We start from the raw sequence: 26,337 nt of genomic DNA on the forward strand, positions 1-26,337 counted from the left end.
TTGCTCTCTACGAAATGCCACGGGGGCATCGCTACCTCGCTGCCTCGTCCTCACAGGGCGCCTCTCTCCTATCCATTAACCTTGTTCATATCTTGTTTTCTTGCCCCTTCCGGATGCTGTGTCACATGAGAGGCTCGGATACTACAAACGTGCGCTCGGCCGGACACATGGCAATTTGAGTCAGCTGTTGCACAGGCTGCTCTTGATTCCACGACATCAAAACGGGTTGCGAAGAGCCGTTGGAGATGATATATACGAGCAATACTAATCATATCCCGTTATCAGGCCTGCATTCTCCCGCTGGCAGTGCGACCTGTACGGCAATAGCGCCGCGACCAAGTAGGTGTGCCTCTATGTTCCTGGACAAGCGTCGGCACCGGGCTTCGTGTTCTGGCATTGCTCACACCCTCTTTTCCCAACAACCTTGCAAGCGACCTTACCTAGCTCCTCGTTTACCATGAGCCTCGTCCACCGGACCATATGGGGTAAGTCTTGATAATTCATTTCCCCTCTGGAATACGGAGTAATACCATGAGCGCATCGCGGCGTCATGGAGCTATCGAACTCTTCGATCCTAGTCGCAGCTGCAAGAGTCTCATTTCTGTCTCAATTCCACTCCACAAAGCTGATTGAGAGTAGTTTCTTAGTAGCGGATCTTGGCAACTCGCGCGCCTAACTGAATCCTTCGAAGGAGGAAAAAAAAAATCATGAAAAAAATCTAGCCGGTGCCTTCAAATTGCGCGCACTAATCTCAGGCATGCACAAGCTGATTCGACCATCGGGCCAGTTGGGAACTGACGGCACGAAAAGCCGCTACCAGTCCCTTGTCTTTCTGTCTCCCTCGTCGATATCGTTGACGTATCTTCCACCTCATCGCGCCTAGGAGCTACCAGGGTGCGCTGTTCCTCTCAGGGACATTATTGCCTTTTTTTCTTGTTCTCTATTCATGCGCTGTCCCGATGGGATCAACTTGGCTGTCGCGAATACCCTCCCCGGCATAATGCAATTGTCATTTTTGCGACATGTTGCATTCTCCCGGAGCCAAACAAAACCATCATCTGGAATCGTAGATCCACGCCGGGGGGCTGTGACTAGGCTTGTCTTAATCCTTTTCTTATGCCCGAGACACGACCATCGTCGATCATTCCATGGAGTAGGATACTATTCTAGGAAGCAAGGAGTACTCGCTCCGTACTCCGTTGTCATACTGCGTACCAAATCTGAGCTCCTTTATTGCTCGGCTAAAAGGTGCTTCAGCGAAGCTAGTGACCTCATCTGTTGATTTGTTTCTTTGTTTACTCTAAACATTCGGTGAATCCCAGCAACTGAGGGGCAATGGCTGGATGTTAGTTCAGAAACCGTGACACTAGAACGGGCCGATCATATCCCAAGAAGACAGGCAAGACAGGCACTTGTTGCTATTCTTGTTGACTGGAATGCAAACGCGGTTCTCCAGACGCCTCCCCCTAAGACGCATTATTTACTGTGGCGCGTCCAAGCCACAGAGATTAGGTATTATGGTAAGACATTTCGGGCGCTTTCTGACTCTACCAACACGAGAGCCGAGAAGCAACTCATACGAACCAAGAGCTCAAACTATAAATCACGGCTACAAGAACATGAAGGGATAGGTATTGATGCCCAAGCCACACCTTGGCTTCTCTCCCGAGCCTCCCGGACATGATTCTATTTAGTTGTTTCTTTTCTCGGCACATGCGAGTGCCCAGTTGCACACACACATAATTAGAGGGGACCAGAGCTGCAGGGACTAGGTTGCCTTGTCTGGCCAATCCGTCCAACCCATTCAAAGACGTGGCCTGGCGTTGGCTTCTGCGGCCAGCCTTGTTTTTCATTGGTGAATCTTCTCCTCTCTTTTATTGTCAGCATACGGAGTACATGTACACGTTATGCTTTGCTGCTACTACTTGGGGTGTGAAGAGATTGGGCCTCCTGCGTTGAAACTGCCCTCTTCGACACGGGCAAGGTTTGTACTGAAATGCATAAACTCCAGGAATTGAAATTTAGAGTTGAAGAACTCGGCGTCTCCATAAAGCAATTGAGCTGATTGTTAGCCACGCGGGGTCATAAGAACCGAGACCGAGAGGGTTTCCCTTTGCCCACTTTTCTCAAGGTTTCAGAGACCTCGTGTTGATCCTTTTTGACTCAAATAATGGAGAGTGGTTATGGCATAAGCGTGGTTGTTTGAGACATCGGATGTCGCACAGACTCAGCCTGGAAAGGAATTGGCGTCACTGGAATTTTATGTGTCTCAGCATGGATGTTCAGTGGAATTTGACGTGACTGTCTGAGATACCTGTGCTTAAGGGTTTTTCTGAAGTGAGACGTGCTGAATGACGTGGCACCGTCTGCCATTATTTGCTTCACCCTGTGTCTTTCATGACATGGTAAATGGAATGAATAGCTCAATGTCTCGCTGCGAGGTTCATCCATCGAATATCAATTTCTAAGCAGTTGGAGGTGATCCGGAAGCCTACTGGCTGCTGCTGAGGCTCACACTGCTGCTAATATCGCAAATGAAGAACTTGAGAGGTGAACAAATAATGGATCTGGAAGATAATGAGCGATGCGGGCTTGATGATCTACAGCAAGGCATTCATTTTCATTTACATGCCAGCTGGTGAATTCGGTCGCCTGCGAAGTGCTGTTAATTGTACTAATGTCGTTACTAGTTATATGTTGGCCATTGATCCCACTCATTGCTTTATCTGGGCTACAGGCATGGCCATGTCACTTGATGCTGGTTTTCTGCTTCCCTGGTTACTGGAACTTAGCCAATGAAATACGTTAATGTTGATGATGCGGGAGAAGAAGTTTGTATCGAGAAACTGGACATTAGTTTTGTTGTTTTGATAAGCCATGATCTTAACCTTCTTCATCAGGTTCGAATTGAGGTTAGGTCCCGGAAGGATCATCAAATTGTGTATCTCCTCCTCAAGCATGCCAATGGGTCAATTTTTCTATTTGCTGGGTTGGACTCCTGTGCAGTATAACTGTGAATTCTTTCTTGGGGATCTAGCATATCTTGATGGCGTAGTATCGCAGCTCCGGTCATCGACTATTTAAGAGGGTTCGATACTTAGCTCTAAATTTAGGAACATTCACTCGATGGAGTAGGCTTCATAATTTCTTCGTTCTATATATATATCTCGGCTTTTCTTTCCTAGTGAATCGATATTGCTTTTGCTTTCCTTTATCCTGTGATGCAGCGATGTTTCCTAGTGTGGGCTGATGGCATCGATGTAATTTTCATGTGAAAATGCCCAGCAACATCTTTGCCTATCAAGTATTACCTGTATTTCTGAATTGAGGTGTAGAGTAATAACTGATAGCAGAATAGGGCAAAGCCGATTACGTCTAGGCCGATATAGGCATGGAATATATCAACTGCGCTCCCGTGGATAATTGTGTTGCCTTTGCGTGTTCTATCCCATGGTATACAATGAATCAGGTCTCGGAGGATATGGCCACATTGGAATCAAGACAACTACGATTAACATTGGGTCTATCGCGTTTCATTTCAAGGGAGTTGCAGCAGCCTTCACTATGGGGGACTTGCGAAGTCTCGAGTGGAATTGCGAAGAAACGAATTGGAAAAGACAGAGCAGCAGTAAAGTCGTAAGAATAAATCAACGGCTATCCTCTCCATACGAGAGTTGCCATGGACAGGCGACTGGACTGTCGCTCTGCAGTGCAAAATCCATTAATGCCAATATAAAAACACTAAGCGGGTATCGAATCACGTATACCGCCATCTGTCGTGTATCATTTTTCTTTGTTTTCTTTTTATGCGCAATTTCTTCGAATTGCAAGCCATCAGAAGATGGGCAGTTCCTGCTGGATGGATACACGAGAAAAAAAGCCCAGAGACCGAGTAACAAGACAGGCGCCAATTTTTTGAGGGGGAAAAAAGAAGAAGGAAGAAGAATTGGTCTGCCACAGCCTCAGTTCGTTTCGTTTCGAGTCTCCATTTTTGCAGTTCGCAAAATTTTCTGCCACATACGTCAAGTCACAGATGCCCAAGAACCTTTCGAAGTTGGGAATTTGACGTCTTTTTTAATTGAATGCCTCAAAGCAAGGCGATATGCTTTACCCTTGCCTCGACCAATGCAACCAAATGAGAACCGCCCTCACTACCAACTCCAATCCGAAATCCGGTTTATATCGACGAGGGGTACAACATGACGCGAACGGAAGCACCGAAAGACTTTGAGGGAAGAGGCTTGGCGAACTTGGCGCGGACAACGCCAGAGTTACCTGGTTGAAAAGCGTTAGTTGGATCGAAACGATATCAGCATCGAGGACAGATTATTACCGTGTGGTCGGGTAACCTTGCCCCAGATCACACGGATCTTGGTGCCGCGGATCTCCTTCTGGCCACGGTAGACGAAGGCGACCTTCTTGCCGAGGTAGAAGCTGTTTTCGCATTGAAATTAGTACTGATACCCTCCATCATTCAGCGTTGGAGATTGCAAAACGTACTTGGCAGCGTTTGTGCTGTCAACACCCTCGATCTTGATCAGGCTGGTGCCAGGGTGGGTGATGTTACGAGAGCGCTGGTAGCTCAGGTGACGTCCCCTATGATTATCTCCGTTAGCCAACGTTCGGTTTCATTCGGATCTGGTTCAGGCAGTCGGGAGATTTCGAGGAGGAACGTGTTTCGCGACGTGACGAGGCGATTCTCGTTAGAGCCAAGAAGGCACCGATCTCCCCCCATTCCATCTCTGCGATTTCCCCCCTTGTCCGCTGCCATTCGAAATTCGCGATCGGATTTACTTACTTGACGTATACTGCCAGAAAGTTAGTACAATTAGATGCCAATTTTGCAAAGTCCATCGGCAAGGCAACTCACATCTGTGACCACTTTCGGAAGGCATCGTGTCTGTTGTGTAGCTTCCGCCCTCTCAAGTAACCGATATACAAGGAGGTCTGGTGCTCGTCGTTTGTCGTGATGTCGAACTGATGGCAACGGGGTGGATGCGATATGGTGTGTGGTGGCTCTAGCACGAAAATTTGAGCCCTGGGCATCACGTGGTGGCTTAGGGCATTTTTACTGTCAAGCGATTGTGGCTGGAGTTGCGCTGCACCGCCTCATTTCCTACGCTTTGGAGTATCGATAGCCACACTACAACTTTCTCGCTAGAGTGTTCTACAGACTAGCCTCTTTTGGACAGGCATGCACTTGACCCCGAATATTTTCGCCCTGCAAAATAAAGCCTGGCTTGGATTTGCTTGGGGTTCTTTCAACTACTATATCAATACCTGTCTTCGGGAAATATTTTTTCCCCTGTTGTATCTACTGCCAAGCCATATACTAACGTCTCATTCTTCCAAGCTCTGGAGGAGAAATATTGGGGGCCGCGGGGAGTAACCATTGGTCACCGTTGTCCTCTCATTAATGGCCGGCCGGCAGCGCCTTGGTCCCTCGCTTGCATAACCCTTTGATCAAATCGTTCAGCGCTCTTCTCTTTGGTTCTCTTTTTTCTTGATCCATTAGTTGTACATGATTCTGCCCACGGGACAGTACGTCACTGCCTGTAGGCCGACTACCTACCTAGGTAAATGCATGCACACTAGGTAATCCACGATCGTTAGGCTATCACACATCAAGATGAAACCCAAGTATGGAGACCAGCCATTTGAAAGGTTGACATTATTCAAGGCGTTGACAGAGGGAAAAGTGAATATGCGGGAAAAGTGCACGAGGCGGCATTAAGCAGGCTATATGGCTTTTACATACAATACTAGTGCTACAGCAACGTGGATGCTCGGGCAAAGTTTCCAATGTTCCAGTCAAAGTACAGAAATCGCCGAGGCCACTCCTAGTCCGGCCCGGGCTGTTCTCGGAAGATGCGGCGACTGATCAACCACAGGCCGTCTAAAAGTTCCCGGGCTCCATGAGGGGGCAAGCCGGGGCGACCAGACCTCGAAACAGGCAGAACTAAGATTACCAATCCCTTTCGTGTGGTATTACTCGCAGATTCTTCATCAAGGTACTGCTGTCCGCTTGTTTTGCGGTCCACCGGTGCGGTGTTAGGGGTGTTTGTTGCGGTTCCAGCGGAAATATCGAATTCCCGTAGCGACAACAGATGCTGAGAAACACAGAGAGGCACCACCTGATGTCACTTGAAGCCGGGATAAAACAACGTGTTGGCGGGCTGGCTAGTTGATGGGCCAGACCAAGATCGGGAACATCCGTCCATTTCTATGCTGCGCCTTTTTCCCCCTCTTCCTTTGCTTTCCTTCCACGCACGGCCAGCTAGTCCAGCAGCAGGTGGATTCTCCCAGACTTTGTAAGCAACATGGCTTCTCAATGGGGTTCCATGAGTGGAAAACGGCAAATAATTCAAACGCATTGTAATAATTATGCATCAAGTCTTGTATTCTTGGCAAGGGCGAGGGGGCGCAAAGATGGCTTTTCCAAAAGTACGCCTTTTTAGGCAATTGATGTTTTAGCAGAGGCGTTATCTCCAACCCAATCTACGGATGCCCCCCCTCGGTACGAAATAGGCATTCGGTGCTTACATCTGCCAGCTACCGCAAAGCAGAGTAAGACGGAACTGTACAATTATGCAGATGCTTCTCCATACTCGTACAACCGCTATTGGTAGGTGGCAGTTGAACAAATAAGTATCCAGCTGATTATGCCTAGGTAGTACTTCTGAATAGTAAAATACTAAGGTATTCAACATGCGGCTTGGTATCCAATTCCAGTCCCTTTATAATCCCACGATCCTCTGGCGTCGTCTTTGGCCATCATCTGCATCCGCCCGGCATCGCCTACGCTGGCTCGTAGTCCCCCCATCTCCAACCGCAGGCCCAAGCCGGGCAAATTACTAACGTGCTGGATGGTGGAGAACAACGCCTGGCTCGAAAGGAGTCCGGAGGTTACGTGACTCTCTCAGTGCGGCTAGCAGGACCCCAAGCTTCCTGATGACTTTGCAGCTCAGCAGGTACCTGACGGCAGCGACGGAGGCAGAGGGGCGCTCTAGCAGGACTGCGCTAATAGCATGGAACGCTGTATATTGCTAGAGCTCCAAAGTCCGTCAGCGCATTCTAACCCCGTCGCCTAAAAAACCAACCCAGCCCACCGCGTCTCCCCCTCCGATCCCCAAGCTCTCCCTCTTCTCTCCCCCAACCCAACACTGAACCGTTGATCTTGGACCGGCGCCTGCACTCCCAATCTTCGTCCAAACGCAGACCAGCTGTTTGTTCTTCTCCTGTATACTCAACAAGCATACAGCTTTCAGTTTCCTGCGTTATCGAGTCCAGATCCAGAGCAACCGCAGCAATGGACCCCAACCAGCCGTAAGTACCGGCAACCCCACCATGACACCAGCTATCGTCACTGCGCCGACCAAGCTTCAGAGCACGGCGGGGTTGAGCCCAAGTTTGGCAAAGAAAAAAAAAAGGCATCCCCAAGACACAGTTTGCTAACAATTGCGATGCAGCCAAGCGCTCGAACTCAAGGAGAACACGACGATTGTCGTTCTCGGTGCCTCCGGAGATCTTGCCAAGAAGAAGACGGTGAGAAGCTGCCTTGACCCAGCCGTTATTTCGCATCTCTTTGCGCTGACACAAGCACTTCACAGTACCCCGCGCTGTTCGGCCTGGTAAGCAGCCTAACTATAACCGCAGAATAGGCTATGCGCTGTTTTGCACAACAGCGCCGGCCTCGAGATGTGCTTTGGCTTACCCTGACAATTGTTAGTACCGAAACCAATTTCTGCCCAAGGGCGTCAAGATCGTCGGCTATGCCCGGACAAAGATGGACCACGAGGAGTACCTGCGACGGGTGAAGTCATACATTAAGACTCCTACCCCGGAGATTGAGAAGCAGCTCGAGGAGTTCACCAGCCTGTGCACCTACATTTCCGGCCAGTACGACAAGGATGAGTCGTTTGCCGTTCTTGACGACCATCTCAAGGATTTGGAGAAGGGATGGCCAGAGGCCCACCGCCTGTTCTACATGGCGCTCCCTCCCAGTGTCTTCACTATTGTCTCCCAGCACCTGAAGAGATGCTGCTACCCAACCAGGGGCATCGCTCGTGTCATCGTAAGTTGACTACTTCTGCTTACTTGAGCCTTATTCTCTCATTCTCGTTCACGTTGTTATCTATCTATTCTCCATCTAATCACTCGTCTGCAGATTGAGAAGCCCTTCGGTAAGGATCTTGCCAGCTCTCGTGAGCTGCAGAAGTCTCTTGAGCCCGACTGGAAGGAGGAGGAGCTCTACCGTATCGACCACTACCTCGGTAAGGAGATGGTCAAGAACATTCTCATCATGCGCTTCGGCAACTCTTTCCTTGGTGCTACCTGGAATAGACATCACATCGACAACGTGCAAATCACCTTCAAGGAGCCCTTTGGCACCGAGGGCCGTGGAGGTTACTTTGACGAGTTTGGCATCATCCGAGATGTTATGCAAAACCATCTTCTTCAGGTCCTCACTCTTCTGGCCATGGAGCGTCCCATCTCTTTCGACTCTGAGGATATCCGAGATGAAAAGGTCCGTGTCCTCCGAGCCATGCCTGCTATTGAGCCCAAGAACGTCATCATCGGACAGTATGGAAGGTCACTGGATGGCAGCAAGCCGTCGTACAAGGAGGATGATACCGTGCCCAAGGACTCTAGATGCCCAACATTCTGCGCCCTTGTCGCTTACATTAAGAACGAGCGATGGGATGGCGTTCCATTCATCATGAAGGCTGGCAAGGCCCTCAATGAGCAAAAGACAGAGATCCGAATCCAGTTCAAGGACGTCACCTCGGGCATCTTTAAGGACATTCCACGGAACGAGCTTGTTATGCGCATTCAGCCCAACGAGAGTGTCTACATCAAGATGAACTCCAAGCTTCCCGGACTCAGCACCCAGACCGTCGTTACCGAGCTTGACCTTACTTACCGACGCCGATTCTCCGACCTCAAGATCCCCGAGGCCTACGAGTCACTTGTCCTCGACTGCTTGAAGGGCGACCACTCCAACTTCGTTCGTGACGACGAGCTGGATTCCAGCTGGCGCATTTTCACTCCCCTGCTGCACTACCTGGAAGACAACAAGGAGATCATCCCCATGGAATACCCCTACGGTAAGTTCCGTTCTGATATTTACCGACCCTCCCGGCATTTTTGTACCCTAGTCGAATTGATTTCTAAACTAACCCATCGGTACAGGCTCTCGAGGCCCCGCTGTTTTGGATGATTTCACAGCGTCATATGGATACAAGTTCAGTGACGCTGCCGGCTACCAGTGGCCGACGACCTCGGCTGCCCCTCCCACCAAGTTGTAAGTGGCTGGTGCAATGTATTGCACATTGTTTGACATGTATTGCCTTGGATCCTAGATGGAACAAGCATAGTAACAATTGTTGCAGTTAAAAAAATCAAAAAATCTTTATATACATCGTCCCCAAATATATGCATTGGACGTATCATGGGTGTCAGGCGGGATATGGCTGTGAGGTAGTGTGGATTTCATAAAAAGTCGAGCGTCGTCTAAGCTGTCGTGGCACGTACTGGATTCTTAAGAGCTGAAGCTTCTATTTCGAAATACGAAGAAAACAAATTTCTAGATACTATTTTCCCCCGAAGCGCATTTTCACCTACCTGTTAGGTGATAGTAGTGTTGACCTTGGAGAGGGTCTTTGTAGTCGTCGTCGAGTGATGTGAATCGCCCCCCTCCACTACTAAAGAACACTAGCAGGGTCACGATTAGTCTCAACAAAGCTGATGTTACAGGACTATGGAAGAGATTTGTGTGGCAGTCCAACAAACTATTCCTTTCAATGGCGGGTATGACTTGGGTTTTGTATCGTACGATGCAATCAATGAATTCAGTGATTGATTGTTTTAGCAACTGCTGTTCACGACTAGGTCTGTTTCGCCAACCTCCCATTCCACGCACCTAACCTTTAGGTTATTTTGTGCTACCATGCACTCACTGATCGGAACTACCAGCCGAGCTACTGGCTAAGATTCAGCAGTGCTATGTACGGTACAGGTACTTCGTACTGGGCAGTGATCATGGGCACTGCTGAAGTCCATTCGGCCCGTGCGCCAACTCACGTGACCCCGCCGTAGCGTTCGGCGTCCGCCTTGCCCGTGTTACCTCGAATCTTTTGAAAACGGAGAAGGGCGGCTTTGTTGGCGCATCATCTTCAACCCCCGACCACGACCCAATCCGCGCCTGTATTTCATCCTCCTCCCGCCTCAGGTGCACTGATTCGAGCACCTCCAGTATCGCCGAGTCTTGAAGCACTCGGTGCCAAAACCCAAGCCGCGTTCGCGCCCTCTCAGCTGTTTCCGTGCCACTTTCTCTCGCGAGAGGACCATTGCCAAACCGAGCGATCCAACACGTGCAGTCGCCCTCTGCCGTTACTGATTCTGTTGCGCCATCTGTCGAAAACTGTGACTCGCAGCGGTCTCTTCGGAAGAGCTGCTTGAACCCCCCAGCGTGGCTTTTACATTTATATGCGAACCCGTTTCCAACGCGCCTCCGACCGTCCGCATCGGTGCAGACGACCTCCATGGTCGTGCTCCACTGCCGCCGTTCATAAAGAGGCAGAACATAAATCTTCCATGATACGCGCGCGATAGTGTGGCATCTTTCTCGAGCCTCGCCGATTGCGTCGTCAGGGGGCGTGGTGCTGGCAGTATCAGTTTCTGCGTGGAGGGCTGCAGCGAATTTGCTTTCGCAGCTCGATAAATGCCTGGCGTCGTCAACATGGAGAGTGGAGGTCAGAATGGCGCGCTTTCCGACCACCACAAGGACTCGGCCGTAAACGGCATCAACGGTGTCAAGAGCGTCGATGGGCCTCGAGCCGCGCCAGATAAGGGAAAGGCGCCAGCTACAACTACAGCCAACAATGGGAGCAATGCTATCAATGGAGGGGCGGGCGAGGCTCGATCAAATTCCCCGACCGAACAAGTTTCGCGAATGAACAACCTCCCTGATGAAATCGTTCACATTACTCAGGGCTTCGTCCCGCTCTCCCTCCTCCTCACACGACTCGCTCAGTCTACGCACAACATGGTACAAGACAAGATCGCCGAGCTAGCCAAGATGCCACTTCCTGCTGCTGCCACGAATGGGAATACAAACTATACGCAGAGCGCCCCAGATGATACGTCAAGCGAAAACCTCAGGAAGAAGGCGGCACTGCTACATTTCACCCAGGACATGCATGCAAAATGGGTTAAAGCTCTAGTTATTGTGGAATGGAGCAGGAAGGCTTCCATGGTCAGCAAACTCATCGATCTCAAATTCCATCTCGATCAACAACGAATCCTTTACGATACGGCCCTGGACAGCATTATCAATGTGAAGCGGGACTTAACATACGCTCGAATGCCAAGCCCTGACCTGAAGACGGCGCTACAAGTTCTTTCCACTGGAACGGCGCCGTGGATGCCAGACGTAAGTGAAATGCTCTTTACTACCCAAAATTTGATTGATCTTCTTTCTTACGAGTCTATGTTTCAAGCTCCAATACATTGAACCGCCCCCCTTGACAACAGAGGAGCAGCTGAAGGGTATTGGTGATCTAGATACGCTGCTGTCTCTACGATTAAACCTTGACGACTTTGACAAAATTCCGTATCAGTTCCGAAACTACACGATCGGGTCAGGCCGGGTTACTTTCAAGGTTGCCGGAGAATTCGAAGTGGATCTGACGATTGCAGATGAAGATTTCGAGAAGCAGTTTTGGTTCATTGACTTCAGATTTGCCTTTCGACCTGCGGCATTATCACTTCCCGAGTCGTTACGAGCACCACTAGAGAACTGCGTAAACGAGGCACTAGCAAAGGATGGATTAACCGGTTGCTATCAATTTTTGCACGAATACGTCTTGACCACCAAGATAAATGAGCTGAAGCGCCAAGCATTGCAACTGAGCCGAACATCATGGACTGGCACACTGGCTGTGGAACCTCTAAACAGAGCTTTGTCCATCCAGTATTGGACATCTCGCTCAACCGCTACTGGTCTGAAAAATTGGATCATCGTAGCGATAAACAGCGGGCGAAAGCAGGGAGGCAGAATAGATCCGAAGGCATCGAGTTTCTTGGCAGCAAAATGGTATCGTGACGGCAAAGAGGTCAAAGACGTTGAGATTGAGGTGAATACCGAAAATTTGTCTGCGGAGGCATTGTTGAAAGACGTCGTTGGACGACACATCGAGTACATCCTGTCAAGTATTCACTCCGGAATGCTGGCAGCACCAAGGTTCAAGAACCGCGAAACCGGCGTCGTACTAAACATATCCAAAACCGATCCGGTGGCATCCTGCCTGAACCTGCAGGTAGGGTACGGTGGCACAGTGTCGCTACTGATTGAGCCAACAAGCGGTGCCTTTGCGATGAAGCCACATTCAAAATTCTCCATTCAGCCGGAGCTACAGCTAAACAATGGCAAAAACCCAACGGAAGACGGAGTCGCTTTCTTGGAGCACCTGCGATGTGCAATCATTGAAGATGAGCTGGGTAGGATGGGAACTGCTAGAGGCTGGTCCGTTCGGAAGGCGCCCATCAATATTGATGAGTTGAAGTCAATTACCAAAATGCGGAGATGGAGCCGCACATTATGGTTACAACACGGAGGATGGGGCTCAGCCTGGTTTGTCGGTGTGATTCTCAGCCTGGAAGGGGATGAATGGTGGCTGCTCGAGACGTGAGTATATACCGCCATCCGCTCGATATTTTCTTGTTCATCCCCCTTTATTGCTTTCCGCAGCTAACCAAGAACATTAGAGATCCCGCTCAAACGAATGGCGCCTCCAAATTTCATACCAGACTTCCACTTAACAAGGGAGCACCTCACCTGTCAGGCACTTTTTGGGATAATCTGAATCTATTTGCGGGTGGCATGATCACTCAGTCAGTGGATATGAGAGAGCTCCATCGACGTAAGGTCAAGTGCCAATCGAACGGAAGCATCGATTTGTCACTACCGCAACAAGTCAGAATGCCATCCATCGAAGTGGCACTGTCAGCTATCTTCCCAACGATGATGCAGGAGTACACGGATGAAATAGCCTCACAGAATCACATCGCTTTTGGGCTGAATGAAGACCCGCAGGTCCTTGCGTTGTTACGGTCAAAGGCGGGGGTCTCTTCCTCGACTAGAGAACCGTGGGCGGAAAATATGGTGGCAATCAATTTTAAGGGTGTTCACTCAGAGTCCAGACATGAAGAAACGAGCGAAGGAGGCCACACGACTACTCATAGCCTCGTTTGCACCTCGGATGTAGTGATCAGAGTTCGACGGCCAACGAGATTCTTGGCTCTGAAGGGCATGGTGGATCGGGATGTTTCCTACAATCCCCAGAGAGGCGAATTCATCTTACAAGTCCAACGTCGCGTCACTGAGCCAGTATTCGACATTCTCAAGTCGCGAATCAAGGCCATTGACAGATTCGTCAACTTTCTCGAAGCTATGGAGAGGGCTAAGGGGCTGATCATTAGCGAATCGATCACATTGAAAGGAGTTGTGTTTTGCTATAGCTCGCCTCTACCCGCGCCGTCGAATGAGGAAACTGTCGCTCCTCCTCCAGCCCGCGAACTCTGGAGAGTAAAAATGGATCTATCCAGCGAGGACATCGATATTCATATGGAGAAGGATAACCCCCATGTCCGGGTTATCGATCTCGCAAGGAACTTGGCGAGCACGGAAGGTGGTATCGGTTTGCTGATGGCCTGGCTTCCCATGTCATTACACGCAATGAAGGCTCTTGTCCAACTGGATGTCCAATGGACTGAGCTGTTCAAGAAGGGACAGGGCCAGCTGGACTTTAGCATGAAGTCCATGACATGGATAAACCTCAAGTACAAGAACCTTGCGACCAGTCAAGCTGGAGAAAAGACGAAGCGGAACATTTCCATAGATGTCCGAATGAAGGCCCGCCGTGGCGAAGGGTGGTGGCACGCTTGGCGGTCTACCACCAACGCGGTGGCCGACGATTTTGACCAGGCTTTGAAAGCTGTGTGGGAGGGCAAAGGGAACAACTGGCTCGGTCTTACCACTGGCGCAGCAGCTCAGTCCAATGAGGCTGTCATGGATATGCTGTGTGCGATTGATGGTGCGATTCGAGGAGTTATACATGCATCACCATCTATATCATCAGGTGGTGTGAAAGGAGAGGTGATTACATTAGACTAACTACATCTTCGAATGGGGGAGCATACAGCGGTATAAGGCATAGGTATATATATATCTGCTCTCAACAAAGGGCCACCTTGCGGCGGTTTAACCCGTCGAGACTTCTTATATCAAAAAAGGGGGCGGGTTGCAAAGAACCAAGGGCTATTACAAAGCTTAGGAGGGTTTGGTTGGTTCGGTATCAAGGGGAGCTTGCGGCCTTCGTGCTTTTTTTTTCTTTTTCTCGTTTATTTTTTTGTCTTTTTACCTAATGATACCTCGAGTGAAACGTGCAAAAAGCTCACTACGCAGCGAGAGAATTTGGATAATGGGAGCATCATCAGCCAGGTTAATCAATCAGCATTGGGGGGGGAAAGGGGTTAGGCAGGGCTTCTTAATTATTCTTTGTTTCACTCTGTTCTTTGTTCAACTCCCCCTTGTTTTCAACCAACGAAAAAAAAAATTATCTGATCATGTTTCTCGTCCCCCCTGGAATTGGGGTGAGTTGGCGGGATGGTGAAATCGCGGTGCTTGAGAGAAAATTTAGCCATGGCAAATGGAGAAATGGGTGGAAAGGGGGGGGCTTGATTTAAAGCGTTGGAGGAAGATTGGAAGCGGGATGTATTATGAGATAGATGTCTGGTAATTAATGTCATGTGCATAACGCGTGGCAGGAATCCTTCTTTGGTTCTAAATGCCATGTTTTGTTGAAATTTATATGTCAAATAACAAGTCTATGTTACAGCGATAAAGTGGTGATGCTGGTGAAATAACCCGATTTTTGATATGTACTTTGTCACCTTCGTTTCCCCCCATCTATATAATGACAACAGACGAAGAAATCCGTACAGATCCCCCCTTTTTGGTTTGTAATTGTCCCGCGTTACCTTCTAGAAAACCTCCTCACGGGAATCCTCTCCGTCGGCACGCCGCAGAACTGCGTCGGAAACTCCAGCTGCTCCAGCCCCGTGGTGAGCCAATCCTCCTTAGCAACGGTGTTGGCAATGTCATAGCCGTTGCGCAGCGCGCCCATGGCGCCAATCTTTGTGTACGAACCCCCCGCGACGGCGAGCCTGCCCTTGAAGCTGTCGTGCAGCTCCTGGTCGGCGGCGGCCATGGTGTCCTGGTGGCCGCGGTTGTACTGCGGGATGCACTCGTTGGCGAGGCGGGCCATGGCGAAGCAGGGCGTGGACTGGGGGATACCGAGGTGGCGCTCGAGCAGCGTCTTTGCCTGCTGGATGGCCTCTTCCTCGGACGGGATGCGGACTGTCGGGCCGTGCTCCTTCTTGCTGTCGTAGTAGTGACCACCCATGAGGACGAAGAGCTTCGTGCCAGCGGGCTCGTCGGGGCCCCTGACGCCGACGTCGGAGTCAAAGAAGACGCCCAGGGCGCGCTCGGGGTTCTGCTCAGGGGGCACGGAGAGGGGAATGAGGTAGCCGAAGCCCGGGGGCTTGAGATTTGTCTGGGGGTACCAGATGTTGACAGTCATGATGGAGACGGTGTGCGAGGAGGCGAGGCTGGGGATGTCATCCGTGATGCGGGCGAGATGCTGGGAGGGCAGGGTGGAGATGACTTTGTGGTATTTCTCGGACGAGTTTTGGCCGGTTTTGACCTGGATTTCATGGTTTTAGTGAGAATGAGGGTATATATGTAAGTTGTTAGGTCGTACCTTGATGAGTTCAGTCTCCGAGTCATAATCAAGATCGGTAACCTTGGTATTGAGCTTAACCTCGACATTCGCCTGGCCATTGAGGGCATCCCCCAACGCAATCGGCAACGTCTCCATGCCCATCTCGCCAAAGTTCAAAAGCGCCCCCCTCGGCTGCTTCGCAAGCTTCCGGATCTGCGGATCCTGGCCCATGGCCTCCATAAACGTCTGCTCCGAGATGGCCATGTGCCGGACGTTGGGCCCCAAGGCCGGCAGGTAGTGAACCCAGTAGAACCGGTCGAGGACGCTTCGCGCGCTGAGGGTGTAGATGTCGCCGCCGTAGATGCCGTGGACCATGGCCGAGGCCAGGTTCTCGGCCACGGCTTTGCTGCCTGTGATGTGGTAGATCCAGTCAGCGATGGAGAGGTCTTGGACGGGCACTCCGTCCTTTTTGCTGAAGAGCCGTCGCATCACGTATCCGAACCCGGCCCATAGAGACTCGAGAACGACGGGCTCGCTGGCGAATGCCGCCAGACTGGTGTGCGGTGGCATCGGCACGAGATGGTCGGGGTAGTAGATGTATCGTGGTTGGTCAGGAGGCGAGACAACCTTGAGACCTAGGTCGAGAGCCTGTCGAGACATCAAAATCTCGTTAGCTTTCTCATTCTTCACCATTCTTCACTTAAAACGTTCCCCTCCAAGGCAAGTTGTAGACGCACTAGATCCCAGAGCACCAAGTCGTCAAACCGCCAGGTGCTCTTATTCAACGACGAAAGCGACCGCGGTCCACGCTCGAAATTCACCACTCCCTCAACACCGCCAACCTTGACGGGGACCCTATCCGTCTTAATCCATCCGCCCAGCCGATCGCTGCCCTCGAGCAGCGTAATCTTGGTCGTTGCCGGCAGCCACTTGGCCAGGTAATACGCCGTCGTCAAGCCCGTCAGGCCGCCTCCCAGTACAGCCACGTTTGCGTTCTCGGGCAGCTTCCCAGCCTTGTTCCGCTTCGCAGGCGCACCGCCATCGTCGGTCGAGCTGCGAGCTGAGCTCAAGCCGCGGCACAGGATGCGCCTGGCGCCGGCTCGGGTTGTCGCTGTGGCGGCGCTTCTCCTCCAGGCGGCCGACAGCCTGAGGAGAGCCGTTGCAGCGCCATCCGCGCGCTGAAGGCTCATGTTTGCAGCTCAATTGATCATTGTCGAGCTCTGGCCGAGCATGCGAGTAGAAGCAGAAACGGGATGGTGCCACGTCTGGAGCTCTCCGGGTACTTGATGGGATGATCGGAGATCGGGTCCCACTTTGTTCCGGGTTTTGGGAATCGAGTCCCGCCTCGGCAGATATACGAGTACGAGATGAGTGTCGTCAAGTTGCACCAAGTCAACTTTGATAGGGAACAAATGGACGGTTCTCTGGTTATTCGTGTCATTTCCATGGGTAGATTCCGGTGTTTCAGAGACTCGGGTCGGGTTGTAGACGATTCGAGAAGATGTGTACGGCTTCTCTAATTTGGGTTCCTTCATCGCATTACTACTTTACAACTAAACAAGCTATATCTTTTTTTCTTTTGACACAAGAAGCAAGAGCATCATCGATCCGTTACTACACGGTCAGTGCCCGGGACCAAGATACTGTCCTACCGACAGAAGTTTCCACCACCAAGCTCGATGCAATCCGCATTAAGCCCCCAAGCATGAAAACGCCATAAGTTTTGTCAACATATAAAGCAACGTTATTCCCCTCTCTAAAACTCGTACCCGCGTCCTTTCCTAGAGCCCGAGTTGTTTGCCCATAACCTTTGTTTTTGCATTCTTCATCTCACTCATTTCTTCTTTCTACCCGTGGTCTTGGTCTTGGTCGTCTTACCCTTTGAAGAGCCACCAGCGACTGAGTTGGCGTTGGAAGCGACGCTGGAAGCTCTTGATGGGGAAGCTGAGCTAGCCTTGCTGGACTTTGATTTGACGTTGTCAAGAGCCTTATTCTAGGGAAATATGTTAGCATTAGCCTCTTCAAGTTACTTTTGCGATTCATTGACATACCTTGACGCCATTCTTAGACTTCTTCTTTGCCGGTGCCATGCTCAAGATGCTATCCTCATCATTTTCTTCCTCCAGATCACGCTTAGACTTGCCATTGACCCCGTTAGAGCTCTTTCCAGTTCCAGCGCCGTCCTCAAACTCCTTCACGATAGTTGTGAGCAACGTGTTGCATCGTCGCGACAACTCAATGGGCGTGCGACTCAGGAAAAACCAGTCGAAGCGGAAAAGGGGAGAGTCACGGATCTCGTCTCGCATCTTTTCATAGAGACCCTCAGAGTCGATGCCATGGCGGTCAAGAAGAACCAACAGGAACCGATCCTCTTCTTCGGTGTAGACCTTCTTGTTGGTGGTGGAGACCGAATAATTGATCTTCAGCTGCTGGAGAGGAACGCGATACTGCTGCATCTTCTTGCGAAGAAGCTTGCCTTGATGGTCAATGCGCCTGGTGCGCTCCTCTCCATCTTCAATCACTTTAATGTACTTGGGGTAGTCGGAAATTTCGGTGTATCGCTGCCAGAACACCTTGGCATAAGCCCGGATTTCTGCCGTCGTCTTGCTGTCAATCTCGTTGGAAATGCCTTGGTAATCGTTACGCCCGTATTTTCCAGATCCGTTAACAAACTGCTGGAAATCACGGCGGTTCCAGTGGCCAAACCCTTGATTCGAAAGCTCTTCCTTTTCAGCTCGCTCTTCCTCTGTGAGGGGTGTTGCGGTGTCAATCTCCTGCTGCTCGAGTGCTCTCTCAGCCTCGCGCTCGGACAAGTTATCATCGTCTCCATCTGGTAACGGCACCTTGTACCCAATCTCCTTGCGATAGAAGGCAGTCTCCCTATCCTGCAAATCCTGCAGTCTAGGGGGATAAAACTGGTAATCGTGAACTGGTACCTGCTTCGGCGCACGGGGAGCCTTTGGCTTGGCATCGGTCTTGGGGTTAGGGTACATGGCCTGTCTAAAGTACTTGTCCATCGAGTAGCTCTGTTCCCTGCGCTCTCGTTTCGACGGGTTAATCCAGTTCATGCCAATATTCTTCTTTGCATTTGCAAAGTTTTCTCCATTCCACTCGTATGCAGATTCGGAAGTGAATTTCTGAAGATCCTCAATGCCGAGCTTTTCGTACCTGGCATTGAGCTCCTTAGTACGGGACTCGCCTCGGGTCAAGATTTCATCGATATCCTCATCATCCAGTTCCTTGTCTTTGTTTGCCGCTTCGTCCGTAGAGCCTTTTGACTGGAACACTTTCTCAGCGCCATGTTGGATCATGGACAGGAGCTCATCTTTGTTTGCAGCGGCCTTGGCAGCAACCTGAGCGCGGCCCTGCTGAATGACGACCTGGTCGAGTCGTAGTTTCTGAGCCGCTCGCTCCAGAACCTTTTCTTCAATGGCATTGTCAGTGACAAATCTGTACACTACAACTTGCTTTGTCTGTCCGATACGGTGCGCGCGGTCCATGGCCTGCAGATCCGCCTGCGGGTTCCAGTCGCTATCATAGAGAATGACAATGTCGGCCGTTGTCAGGTTGATGCCCAGACCACCAGCTCTTGTCGTGAGCAAGAAGACAAACTTTTCTGATCCAGGCTTGTTGTACTCGTCGATAGCCGCAATTCGGTCCTCGTGAGCAGTGCCACCATCAATACGGCAATACTTATATTGCCGGAAGACGCAGTAATCCTCCAAAATATCGAGCAGTCGACTCATTTGAGAAAAGATCAAGACTCTGCTGCCCTGCTTCTGAAGTCGCCCCAGCAGCTTGTCCAGGACCTTCATCTTGCCAGCATTGTAGATCAGATGCTCGTCGGTTGTATAGGGTGGGCCCGGCTCAGCACCCTCAAAGAGATAGGGGTGGTTGCAGCATTTTCGCAGCTGCATCACAATGTTCAAAAGCCGAGTTTTGGACTCTCGCTTTCCTCCAGCACCATTGACGGCATCGATGTCTTTTTCGAGGATCTTCTGGTACCATTTGACCTGCATCTCGGACATACCCAGGTACACATTGACCTCCTTCTTTGGCAAAAGACTCTTTTCAACATCGCTCTTGACACGGCGGAGCAAGAATGGGCGCAAAACTCGATGCAGTTGCTGCACCACCTTGTCTTGATCCTGATCTTGTCCCGAAAACCATTGGTCGAATGCATCAGCATCACCAAAGACGTCGGGCAGGAGGAAGTTGAGGAGAGCCCAAAGCTCATGCAAATTGTTCTGCAGTGGGGTACCTGTAATGAGCAGTCGGTTACGAGAGTTGAAGAGTCGGATGACCTGCGAAAGAGATGACTCTTCGTTTTTGATGCGATGTGCCTCGTCAATGATAATATACTCCCAAGCAAATTTCTTGAGGTGCGCCTTCTCTCTCAGAACCATTTCATAGCTCGTAATGCAAACGTCAAACTTCTCGTCAACAAGGCGCTCGTTGATGAGTTCGTGGCGCTCATCCTTTGCACCTTGGAGTACCAGCACATTGACTTCTGGAGTCCATTTTGCAAACTCTCGCTTCCAGTTATCGAGGGTCGACTTGGGGACCGTCACAAGATGCGGGCCAGTAATGCCCATGATGTGGCGGAGATAGCCCAGAAAGGAGATGGTCTGTAGAGTTTTGCCCAGGCCCATTTCGTCGGCCAAGATGCCTGAAATTCCGTTCTCGTGCAGTGAAATCAGCCAGTTGAGGCCGGCAACTTGGTAATCCCTCATGGTACCCTGCACAAACGAGGGTGACTCTCTAAAGACGGTATCCGCAGATCCACCATGTTTCTCGTCGCTCAAGAGTTCCGCATCTTCCTCGGCTTCGGTTCGTCGTCGTCTATCGCTGGTGGCGCCTCCCTTTCTACCAGCGCCTTTCTTGCCTCGAGCAGCTTCGGCATTTTGATGATCGATCTCGGCCATAATATCACGGATTTTAGGGTCGGGGTTCGTCTCGATGAAATGCCGGAAAAGATCGGTGAGACCGAGCAGGTAACGGAATCTTCGAATGGTATCATCTTCCTATTTGCGGGAGAGAGAAAAGGGTCACAGCGTTAATATCGATTGCAACCTTCAGCAGACACCGGCTTATAACTTGGGAATTTGGGAAAGCAAACCTTTGACTCTCCAAGGCGGTCATGCTTCTTTCCGAAGATGCTCCGACGCAATTGATTCGCCTCGCTGCGTCGCTTCCTGCCATCTGTGAGGGGTTCACCAGCTACGCTGCTGGCTGTGGTATTGGGGTTGGTGTCGGAGTCGGTATAGTCGGGAGTCTCATCAACGTCCTGGGGGGATAGCTGGTTAAAACATCGACCGAGCGGCGGAAGACGGCAATTAAGTAGATGGACTTACCATTTCCTCGGCTTGAGGATGCTCCGGAGCGTCAGACATGGACGCGTCCGTATCCACGCCGTTGGCTCGAGGTCGCGGAGCCATTGCGACTAAAATCTCAGAGGGGAGCCTCTTTACGCGACTTGCGTGCACGAAACGCGCTTCAAATGCGCCGCTTGGCGGAAGTGCGAGGGGCCGAGGGGAATTCCGTAAATCTAGCAGGGGCCTCAGGCTTCTCGACAAGTTTTGGGTGGTGCTTGAAGCCGTGAATCAACTTCCCTGTTGCTGGCGGAAAGGAGAAGATGTTTTTTCTAGAAATGCGCCTGGCAAGAGTCTCGACGTGCTCATCCAGAGGTTGTCGACTTTAGGCCTAGCGCTTGTGCAGGTCCCACCCTTGTCTCTCCGCCAAAGAAAGCCGATTTGGGACCCCCACTTTTTGCTCAAAGGAACAAGGAAAGTCCGGCGCCCAAGAGGGCATAGCCAACGACGTCAACGGGTCAGGGGCTTTTCAGCGCTGCAAGTGCAGATGCGGGAGGTCCATTAGCAGGGCGGCATGCTCTTACAGGGGATTTTGCCTCAGCCCAGGTCTGCAAGGAGCACGGAGTGCATGTAGCACATTTGAAATCACCCAGCTTTGCGTGCACGTGTCTTGTCCAGCTACTCGCACTCGTATACTCCGTACGCAGCTTGATAAACAAAATTAATGTGCCACAATGTAAAATATTACCTCGTATCACTCCCATATCCATATCCCAAAGCATTTCCCCATCCTCTCGTTTAGCAGCTTGCTCCCAACATCAGAGTCACGTGTCAAATGCCAGGGTATCGACCCATCAACCCCACGTGCCGTTCTACCGCCTTCGCCCGCCTTTCGAACCTGCTGACCTCGAAGTTTGCCGCTCCGAACTAAATTGCCAGGACTTTCCCCTCCATCGTTTGATCCGATTTGGGGACATCTCCAGACCTCTCACTCTTTCTTTTCCCTTTTTGGAGAGCTTCATCTTCGGATTTGAGGCCCCCTGGCCAGAACTCGGCTTTGTTTTCTGCTGTGCGACCCCCTAGAACCAGGCTGCGGAATCTCTCTCCCTGAGCCTGCTTGCTAGACTACATACAAGTCCTCAGGTAGGAACACAAAGCTCCTGGTTTGCTTTGACGCCACCCTAATTCGAAATTAGACCACACCACACATACGCGCTTGCGATAATAAATATCTTCGAAGATGGACTCGTCGAGAGCTCGTGGCGCCGTTGGGAAGCAGGCGGCGCAGTATGACTCACCTGAACAGCTTCTCGACGTTTTCAAGGCCGCGGCACTCTCCGTTACCAAGCTCTACAAGACCTCCGCCAAGGCTGAAGCTCGCGCTCGTGCAGATGGATACCAGGAGTGCTTGGACGATCTGCTCATGTTCCTAGACAAGGAAAACATTGGCTTGGACGATGGGGAGGGCTGGAGGATTCGGAGATGGGCCACGGAAAGGCTTGATGGTCGAGATGCGGGACATCAGAGCGCTGAGAGCGAGGATGAAGTCGACAAGGGCGAAAGGAATACGTCTCCCGAGATTACCAGAGCCAGCGCCGAACCATCGACCTCGACACCAGTTCAGATCCAAGCACGAACCGTTTCCCCTCCCGCTGCCGTCCATGTATCTCCTATGAGCGAAGAACCAACTCACTTTGTTGTGCCCACACAAGACGCTTTCACTTTCCATTCATCATACCCTAATATCGCCACCTTAGATTTATCAGACCAACGACCGCAGGAGGTACCTGCCTTCCCAGCATCCTTCAGTTCCAAATTCGGAGGTAGCTCTTCCAGGAGCGGCCCGCGATCCTCACCACATCTTGGTCGCGGAGCCGGAACGAAACGGAGGATGGACTTTGACGACTTCTTTGGGGGCTGTTTAGGCGGCAAAGATCCTGTGGGCAACGGAAGCAAACGCAGTCGACATACATGACCGCTCTTCACTCTGAGCGACATTTCTTTCTTTCTCTTTTTTTTTTCTCTACCAGCGATCACCATGTCATTCAGAGACGACAGACATAGCACCGCCACATATTTCGTATACATAGGATGGGAACATAGGGCAACTGCGGGACATGGGAGGGAGGTAGCATAGATATCAGGGGCGTTTTTTTATTTTTGGAGGAAACGAAACTGCATCGACGGTGTCAATGGTTGAAGGATTCTGTCATACATACCTGGAGTCTGTCTCGAATAGAAGGAATGAATGGGAGTAATCTAGGTACATGTACCGTGAATCAGCGCTCACATATCAGCTCTGAATTGTTGGGACACACGAATTTGTTTTGGGGGCTATCGATTGTGCAACAGACTAATTGTATCTGTAATATATGTCAACTATATCATTTTTCGTACAATTCTACTCATTGCCTGAATGGTTGGGGGACCCGATGCCCAGCTGGGCTCGTAATCTACTATTCTCGGCCTCGAGATCTTCCAATTGCTGCTCCAGCACCTCCATTCTCTCTGTAGCGCCCAGCACCACCTCTTCGGATATCTTGGCCAGTCTCCATAGTCGAAGCACGACAATCAGAGATCCAATGGACTCAGTCAAGCCTCTGGACGTTACATCTATGATGAAGCTAGCAATAATGACGGTAGCATCAAAGACATGAAACCAAGAGGCAAGGAAGCTTCAGTGTGCCAAAAGCGTTAGAGACGATGAGAAGTAATGCAAAATAAATAAATAAATAAATGAAATAAAATCAATCAAAAATATTTTTTTGGACCTACCGCAAGCCAAAAGCAAATAAACACGCCACGAGTTCAAGGAGAAAGAGGCTGCTGAATACCAGACCAGCGATTTCCAGACTCTCAGTCAGCTGCTCCACCCAGGGCTCATCATTCTGGTGCATCTCGCAGGCAATCAGCTGGATGAAGACATTTGCGAGGAGCGCGGCGACATCTAGCGCCACGATACTCATGACGACGAAATGCTTGGTGCGGGACTCGAGGAGGCGCTGGCTTGACCTGCGCCATCGTTGCCAGCGGCGAGATACAGATGGAGATTGTCGCGAGGGCGTGTTCCAGGCGGCAGAATCGTCACTGTCATCGCCATGGTAGGGTTGAAGCAAAGGGGCGGATGAGCGATCCGCCATGATGGATAGCTTGTGTGAAGTTGGTGGACGGACGAGCTATAATGTCAGTTGTTTCGACAACATGAATCGCAAATAAACAACTGCGGTGCTACAGCATGCAAGCGCAAGTCTAGGAGCAAGACTGGGATTTGGCACAGTGAAAAAAATGGGCGCTACAAGTTAAGAGAAGCTGGAACGCATTAGTCTACCTAGCCAGGTATTGGGAGTCAGCTGCCAGTGATTTGAGTGGTTGAGCTCAAGATGCTCGTCAACAGCAATCCATGCATCAATCCATGTGAAGCCAGCACAGGTCCATCCATTTACATTTAGCCAGTGGATAATAGTGAATCTGCTCCCCCACAAAGCCAGGCCCCAGCAAGCCCAGCGCCCAGGTACCTTGGCCTTGGACCAGCAGTAACTCCAGTGGGCCGCGCACGGCAAGCAGCCTTACGGCGGGCAAACTTCGGCTCTGCGTCGCGGCAACACGAGGCTCAAGTGACGATTGTTTCGACCTCGAATTCTTCCTCTCGATTGCCCTTCCAGATCCATACTGTCCTTTTCGCCGTAGACAATCGAGCTGTCGCGTCCGATATCGCTGCAGCCAGTTAATCCAGGTCAGTGGCATTTAGCGTTCCGATCAATCCTCTTTCGACGGGAAAAGCCTAAAGCGGTCGCGCTTCAGGCTCCATCCAAAGGTTATTCCCAATCTGCACAGGGGTGTTCGCATCCTAGCTTTTTTTTTTCTCCCGTCCTGTCAACATCTCTTTGTTGCTGCAACAAAAGACAATTCGTCGCATTGGTCGTATTCGAACAGCTGTCGCTGATATCATTCTCGTCCTTTCAGTTATCCCAGCAGAGACTCTGTCGATTCATTCGGTCAAGCACAATGTCGGACGCAGACAAGCCTGAGGGTATCCCCGAGGGGGAGCGTGAGCCGGAGCACGAGACTGCGGCCAGTGAAGAGGTGGGTTTTGTTTGACGCGCGCTCGACACGAGAGCTGTTACATGATGGATCTGACACGCCGCCCGCTAGGAGGAGATTCAGGCGATGAAGCGCCGAGTTGCAGAGATGGAGGAGGAGGCCAAGAAGCTCCGCGAAATGCAGGCGACATTGGAGCAACAGTCTGCCGATCTCGCCGACGACAAGGAGTCTGTGGATGCGCGCAGCATCTTTGTGGGCAACGTCGATTACTCGGCCTCCCCCGAGGAGGTCCAGGCGCATTTCCAGAGCTGCGGCTCCATCAACCGAGTCACTATTCTTCTAGACAAGTTCACCGGGCAGCCCAAGGGGTAAGCATGGCATCTTCACGAACCCCATCTCAGCTGGCTTCTACCATCTTTCTCTCTCCTATTGTTGAGGATTTTCCAAACTGACAATGGTGCCCCTTTCCCTCTTTTAGCTACGCCTATGTCGAGTTTACCGAACCTAGCTTGGTGGCCCAAGCCCTGGTCCTGAACGAGAGCGTCTTCAAGGGACGCAACATCAAGGTCACTCCCAAGCGCACCAATATTCCTGGCATGAGCCGCGGTCGTGGAAGAGGAGGCTTTCGCGGCGGTGGCCGAGGCGCTTTCCATGGGCGTGGTGGCGGAGGATTCCCTCGCGGCGGCGGCTACCGTGGCGGTTACCGGGGCCGTGGACGAGGCTACGCCCCTTACTAGGAGCAAGGAAGTGTTTCTCCAAGCACACGACCTGCCCAGAGTAATGGATTGTGTGATAGTCTTTTAGGTACTGGGTCTGAGGGGAGGTTCATCATTTCTCGCGACTAAACGGTTGCTTGCTTTTCTTTGATTTTTTTGGAGAGTCATGGCGGATTCCTTTTTTTTTCCTTCTTTTCTCTACGCAGATGACGAAAGATATCCAGCATCTAGGTTGGCATAATTGAGGAGAAGGGTTGGGAGGGGGCTACAACCAGAAAATGGAGGGGATGACGCCGGGTTTGCTTTACTTTGATGGGAGAGTTGTGTGTCATTCAGTAGCTGGGTCCAAGTTGAGAAAGACAGGATCAGATATGGGCGACGAGATTGCGTGTATAGTATCAGAAATTCGACAAGGGAAAGGATCTGGAGTTTTAGGCCTTGGTATTAACGCCAGATGCTAATCAGGAGGTTAGATGAGGAAGT

The 26,337-nt window shown here is 51.0% G+C and overlaps 10 protein-coding genes across 10 annotated transcripts; 5 read left to right on the forward strand and 5 right to left on the reverse strand.

Annotated features, from left to right (window-relative positions):
- Window positions 1–2,229: 2,229 nt before the first annotated feature.
- Window positions 2,230–2,942, forward strand: TRIVIDRAFT_214477 (uncharacterized protein; the record flags this gene model as incomplete). The annotated part of the gene is made up of 1 exon (XM_014095325.1): window positions 2,230–2,942. The coding sequence occupies one exon, from the start codon at window positions 2,578–2,580 to the stop codon at window positions 2,797–2,799; it is 222 nt and encodes a 73-aa protein (XP_013950800.1).
- Window positions 2,943–3,782: 840 nt separating this feature from the next.
- TRIVIDRAFT_217025 (uncharacterized protein) lies at window positions 3,783–4,983 on the reverse strand (the record flags this gene model as incomplete). The annotated part of the gene is made up of 6 exons (XM_014095326.1): window positions 3,783–3,951; window positions 4,022–4,275; window positions 4,334–4,434; window positions 4,501–4,596; window positions 4,799–4,808; window positions 4,871–4,983. The coding sequence occupies 5 exons, from the start codon at window positions 4,893–4,895 to the stop codon at window positions 4,178–4,180; spliced, it is 330 nt and encodes a 109-aa protein (XP_013950801.1).
- A 2,180-nt stretch (window positions 4,984–7,163) lies between these two features.
- TRIVIDRAFT_217026 (uncharacterized protein) lies at window positions 7,164–9,590 on the forward strand (the record flags this gene model as incomplete). The annotated part of the gene is made up of 7 exons (XM_014095327.1): window positions 7,164–7,326; window positions 7,470–7,545; window positions 7,611–7,631; window positions 7,730–8,074; window positions 8,168–9,107; window positions 9,193–9,304; window positions 9,393–9,590. 7 exons carry the CDS (start codon window positions 7,310–7,312, stop codon window positions 9,394–9,396), a joined length of 1,515 nt encoding a protein of 504 aa, XP_013950802.1.
- A 449-nt stretch (window positions 9,591–10,039) lies between these two features.
- On the reverse strand, window positions 10,040–10,546 carry TRIVIDRAFT_227452 (uncharacterized protein; the record flags this gene model as incomplete). Its single annotated transcript, XM_014095328.1, has 1 exon — window positions 10,040–10,546. One exon carries the CDS (start codon window positions 10,544–10,546, stop codon window positions 10,040–10,042), a length of 507 nt encoding a protein of 168 aa, XP_013950803.1.
- Window positions 10,547–10,954: 408 nt separating this feature from the next.
- TRIVIDRAFT_40975 (uncharacterized protein) lies at window positions 10,955–14,176 on the forward strand (the record flags this gene model as incomplete). Its single annotated transcript, XM_014095329.1, has 3 exons — window positions 10,955–11,434; window positions 11,502–12,688; window positions 12,769–14,176. 3 exons carry the CDS (start codon window positions 10,955–10,957, stop codon window positions 14,174–14,176), a joined length of 3,075 nt encoding a protein of 1,024 aa, XP_013950804.1.
- Window positions 14,177–15,050: 874 nt separating this feature from the next.
- TRIVIDRAFT_125164 (uncharacterized protein) lies at window positions 15,051–16,786 on the reverse strand (the record flags this gene model as incomplete). Its single annotated transcript, XM_014095330.1, has 3 exons — window positions 15,051–15,767; window positions 15,825–16,433; window positions 16,523–16,786. Coding segments are annotated over 3 exons (1,590 nt in total), but the record flags the coding sequence as incomplete, so codon positions are not given.
- A 517-nt stretch (window positions 16,787–17,303) lies between these two features.
- On the reverse strand, window positions 17,304–21,223 carry TRIVIDRAFT_80324 (uncharacterized protein; the record flags this gene model as incomplete). The annotated part of the gene is made up of 4 exons (XM_014095331.1): window positions 17,304–17,778; window positions 17,837–20,809; window positions 20,905–21,084; window positions 21,140–21,223. The coding sequence occupies 4 exons, from the start codon at window positions 21,221–21,223 to the stop codon at window positions 17,620–17,622; spliced, it is 3,396 nt and encodes a 1,131-aa protein (XP_013950806.1).
- An 835-nt stretch (window positions 21,224–22,058) lies between these two features.
- TRIVIDRAFT_87933 (uncharacterized protein) lies at window positions 22,059–23,529 on the forward strand (the record flags this gene model as incomplete). Its single annotated transcript, XM_014095332.1, has 1 exon — window positions 22,059–23,529. The coding sequence occupies one exon, from the start codon at window positions 22,338–22,340 to the stop codon at window positions 23,070–23,072; it is 735 nt and encodes a 244-aa protein (XP_013950807.1).
- TRIVIDRAFT_40841 (uncharacterized protein) lies at window positions 23,499–24,237 on the reverse strand (the record flags this gene model as incomplete). Its single annotated transcript, XM_014095333.1, has 2 exons — window positions 23,499–23,772; window positions 23,873–24,237. 2 exons carry the CDS (start codon window positions 24,235–24,237, stop codon window positions 23,499–23,501), a joined length of 639 nt encoding a protein of 212 aa, XP_013950808.1.
- Window positions 24,238–25,249: 1,012 nt separating this feature from the next.
- On the forward strand, window positions 25,250–25,875 carry TRIVIDRAFT_19040 (uncharacterized protein; the record flags this gene model as incomplete). Its single annotated transcript, XM_014095334.2, has 2 exons — window positions 25,250–25,506; window positions 25,617–25,875. Coding segments are annotated over 2 exons (516 nt in total), but the record flags the coding sequence as incomplete, so codon positions are not given.
- Between the last annotated feature and the right edge of the window lie 462 nt (window positions 25,876–26,337).

This window comes from Trichoderma virens, assembly GCF_000170995.1.
Source record: "Trichoderma virens Gv29-8 chromosome Unknown TRIVIscaffold_90, whole genome shotgun sequence".
Classification (NCBI taxonomy): domain Eukaryota; kingdom Fungi; phylum Ascomycota; class Sordariomycetes; order Hypocreales; family Hypocreaceae; genus Trichoderma; species Trichoderma virens.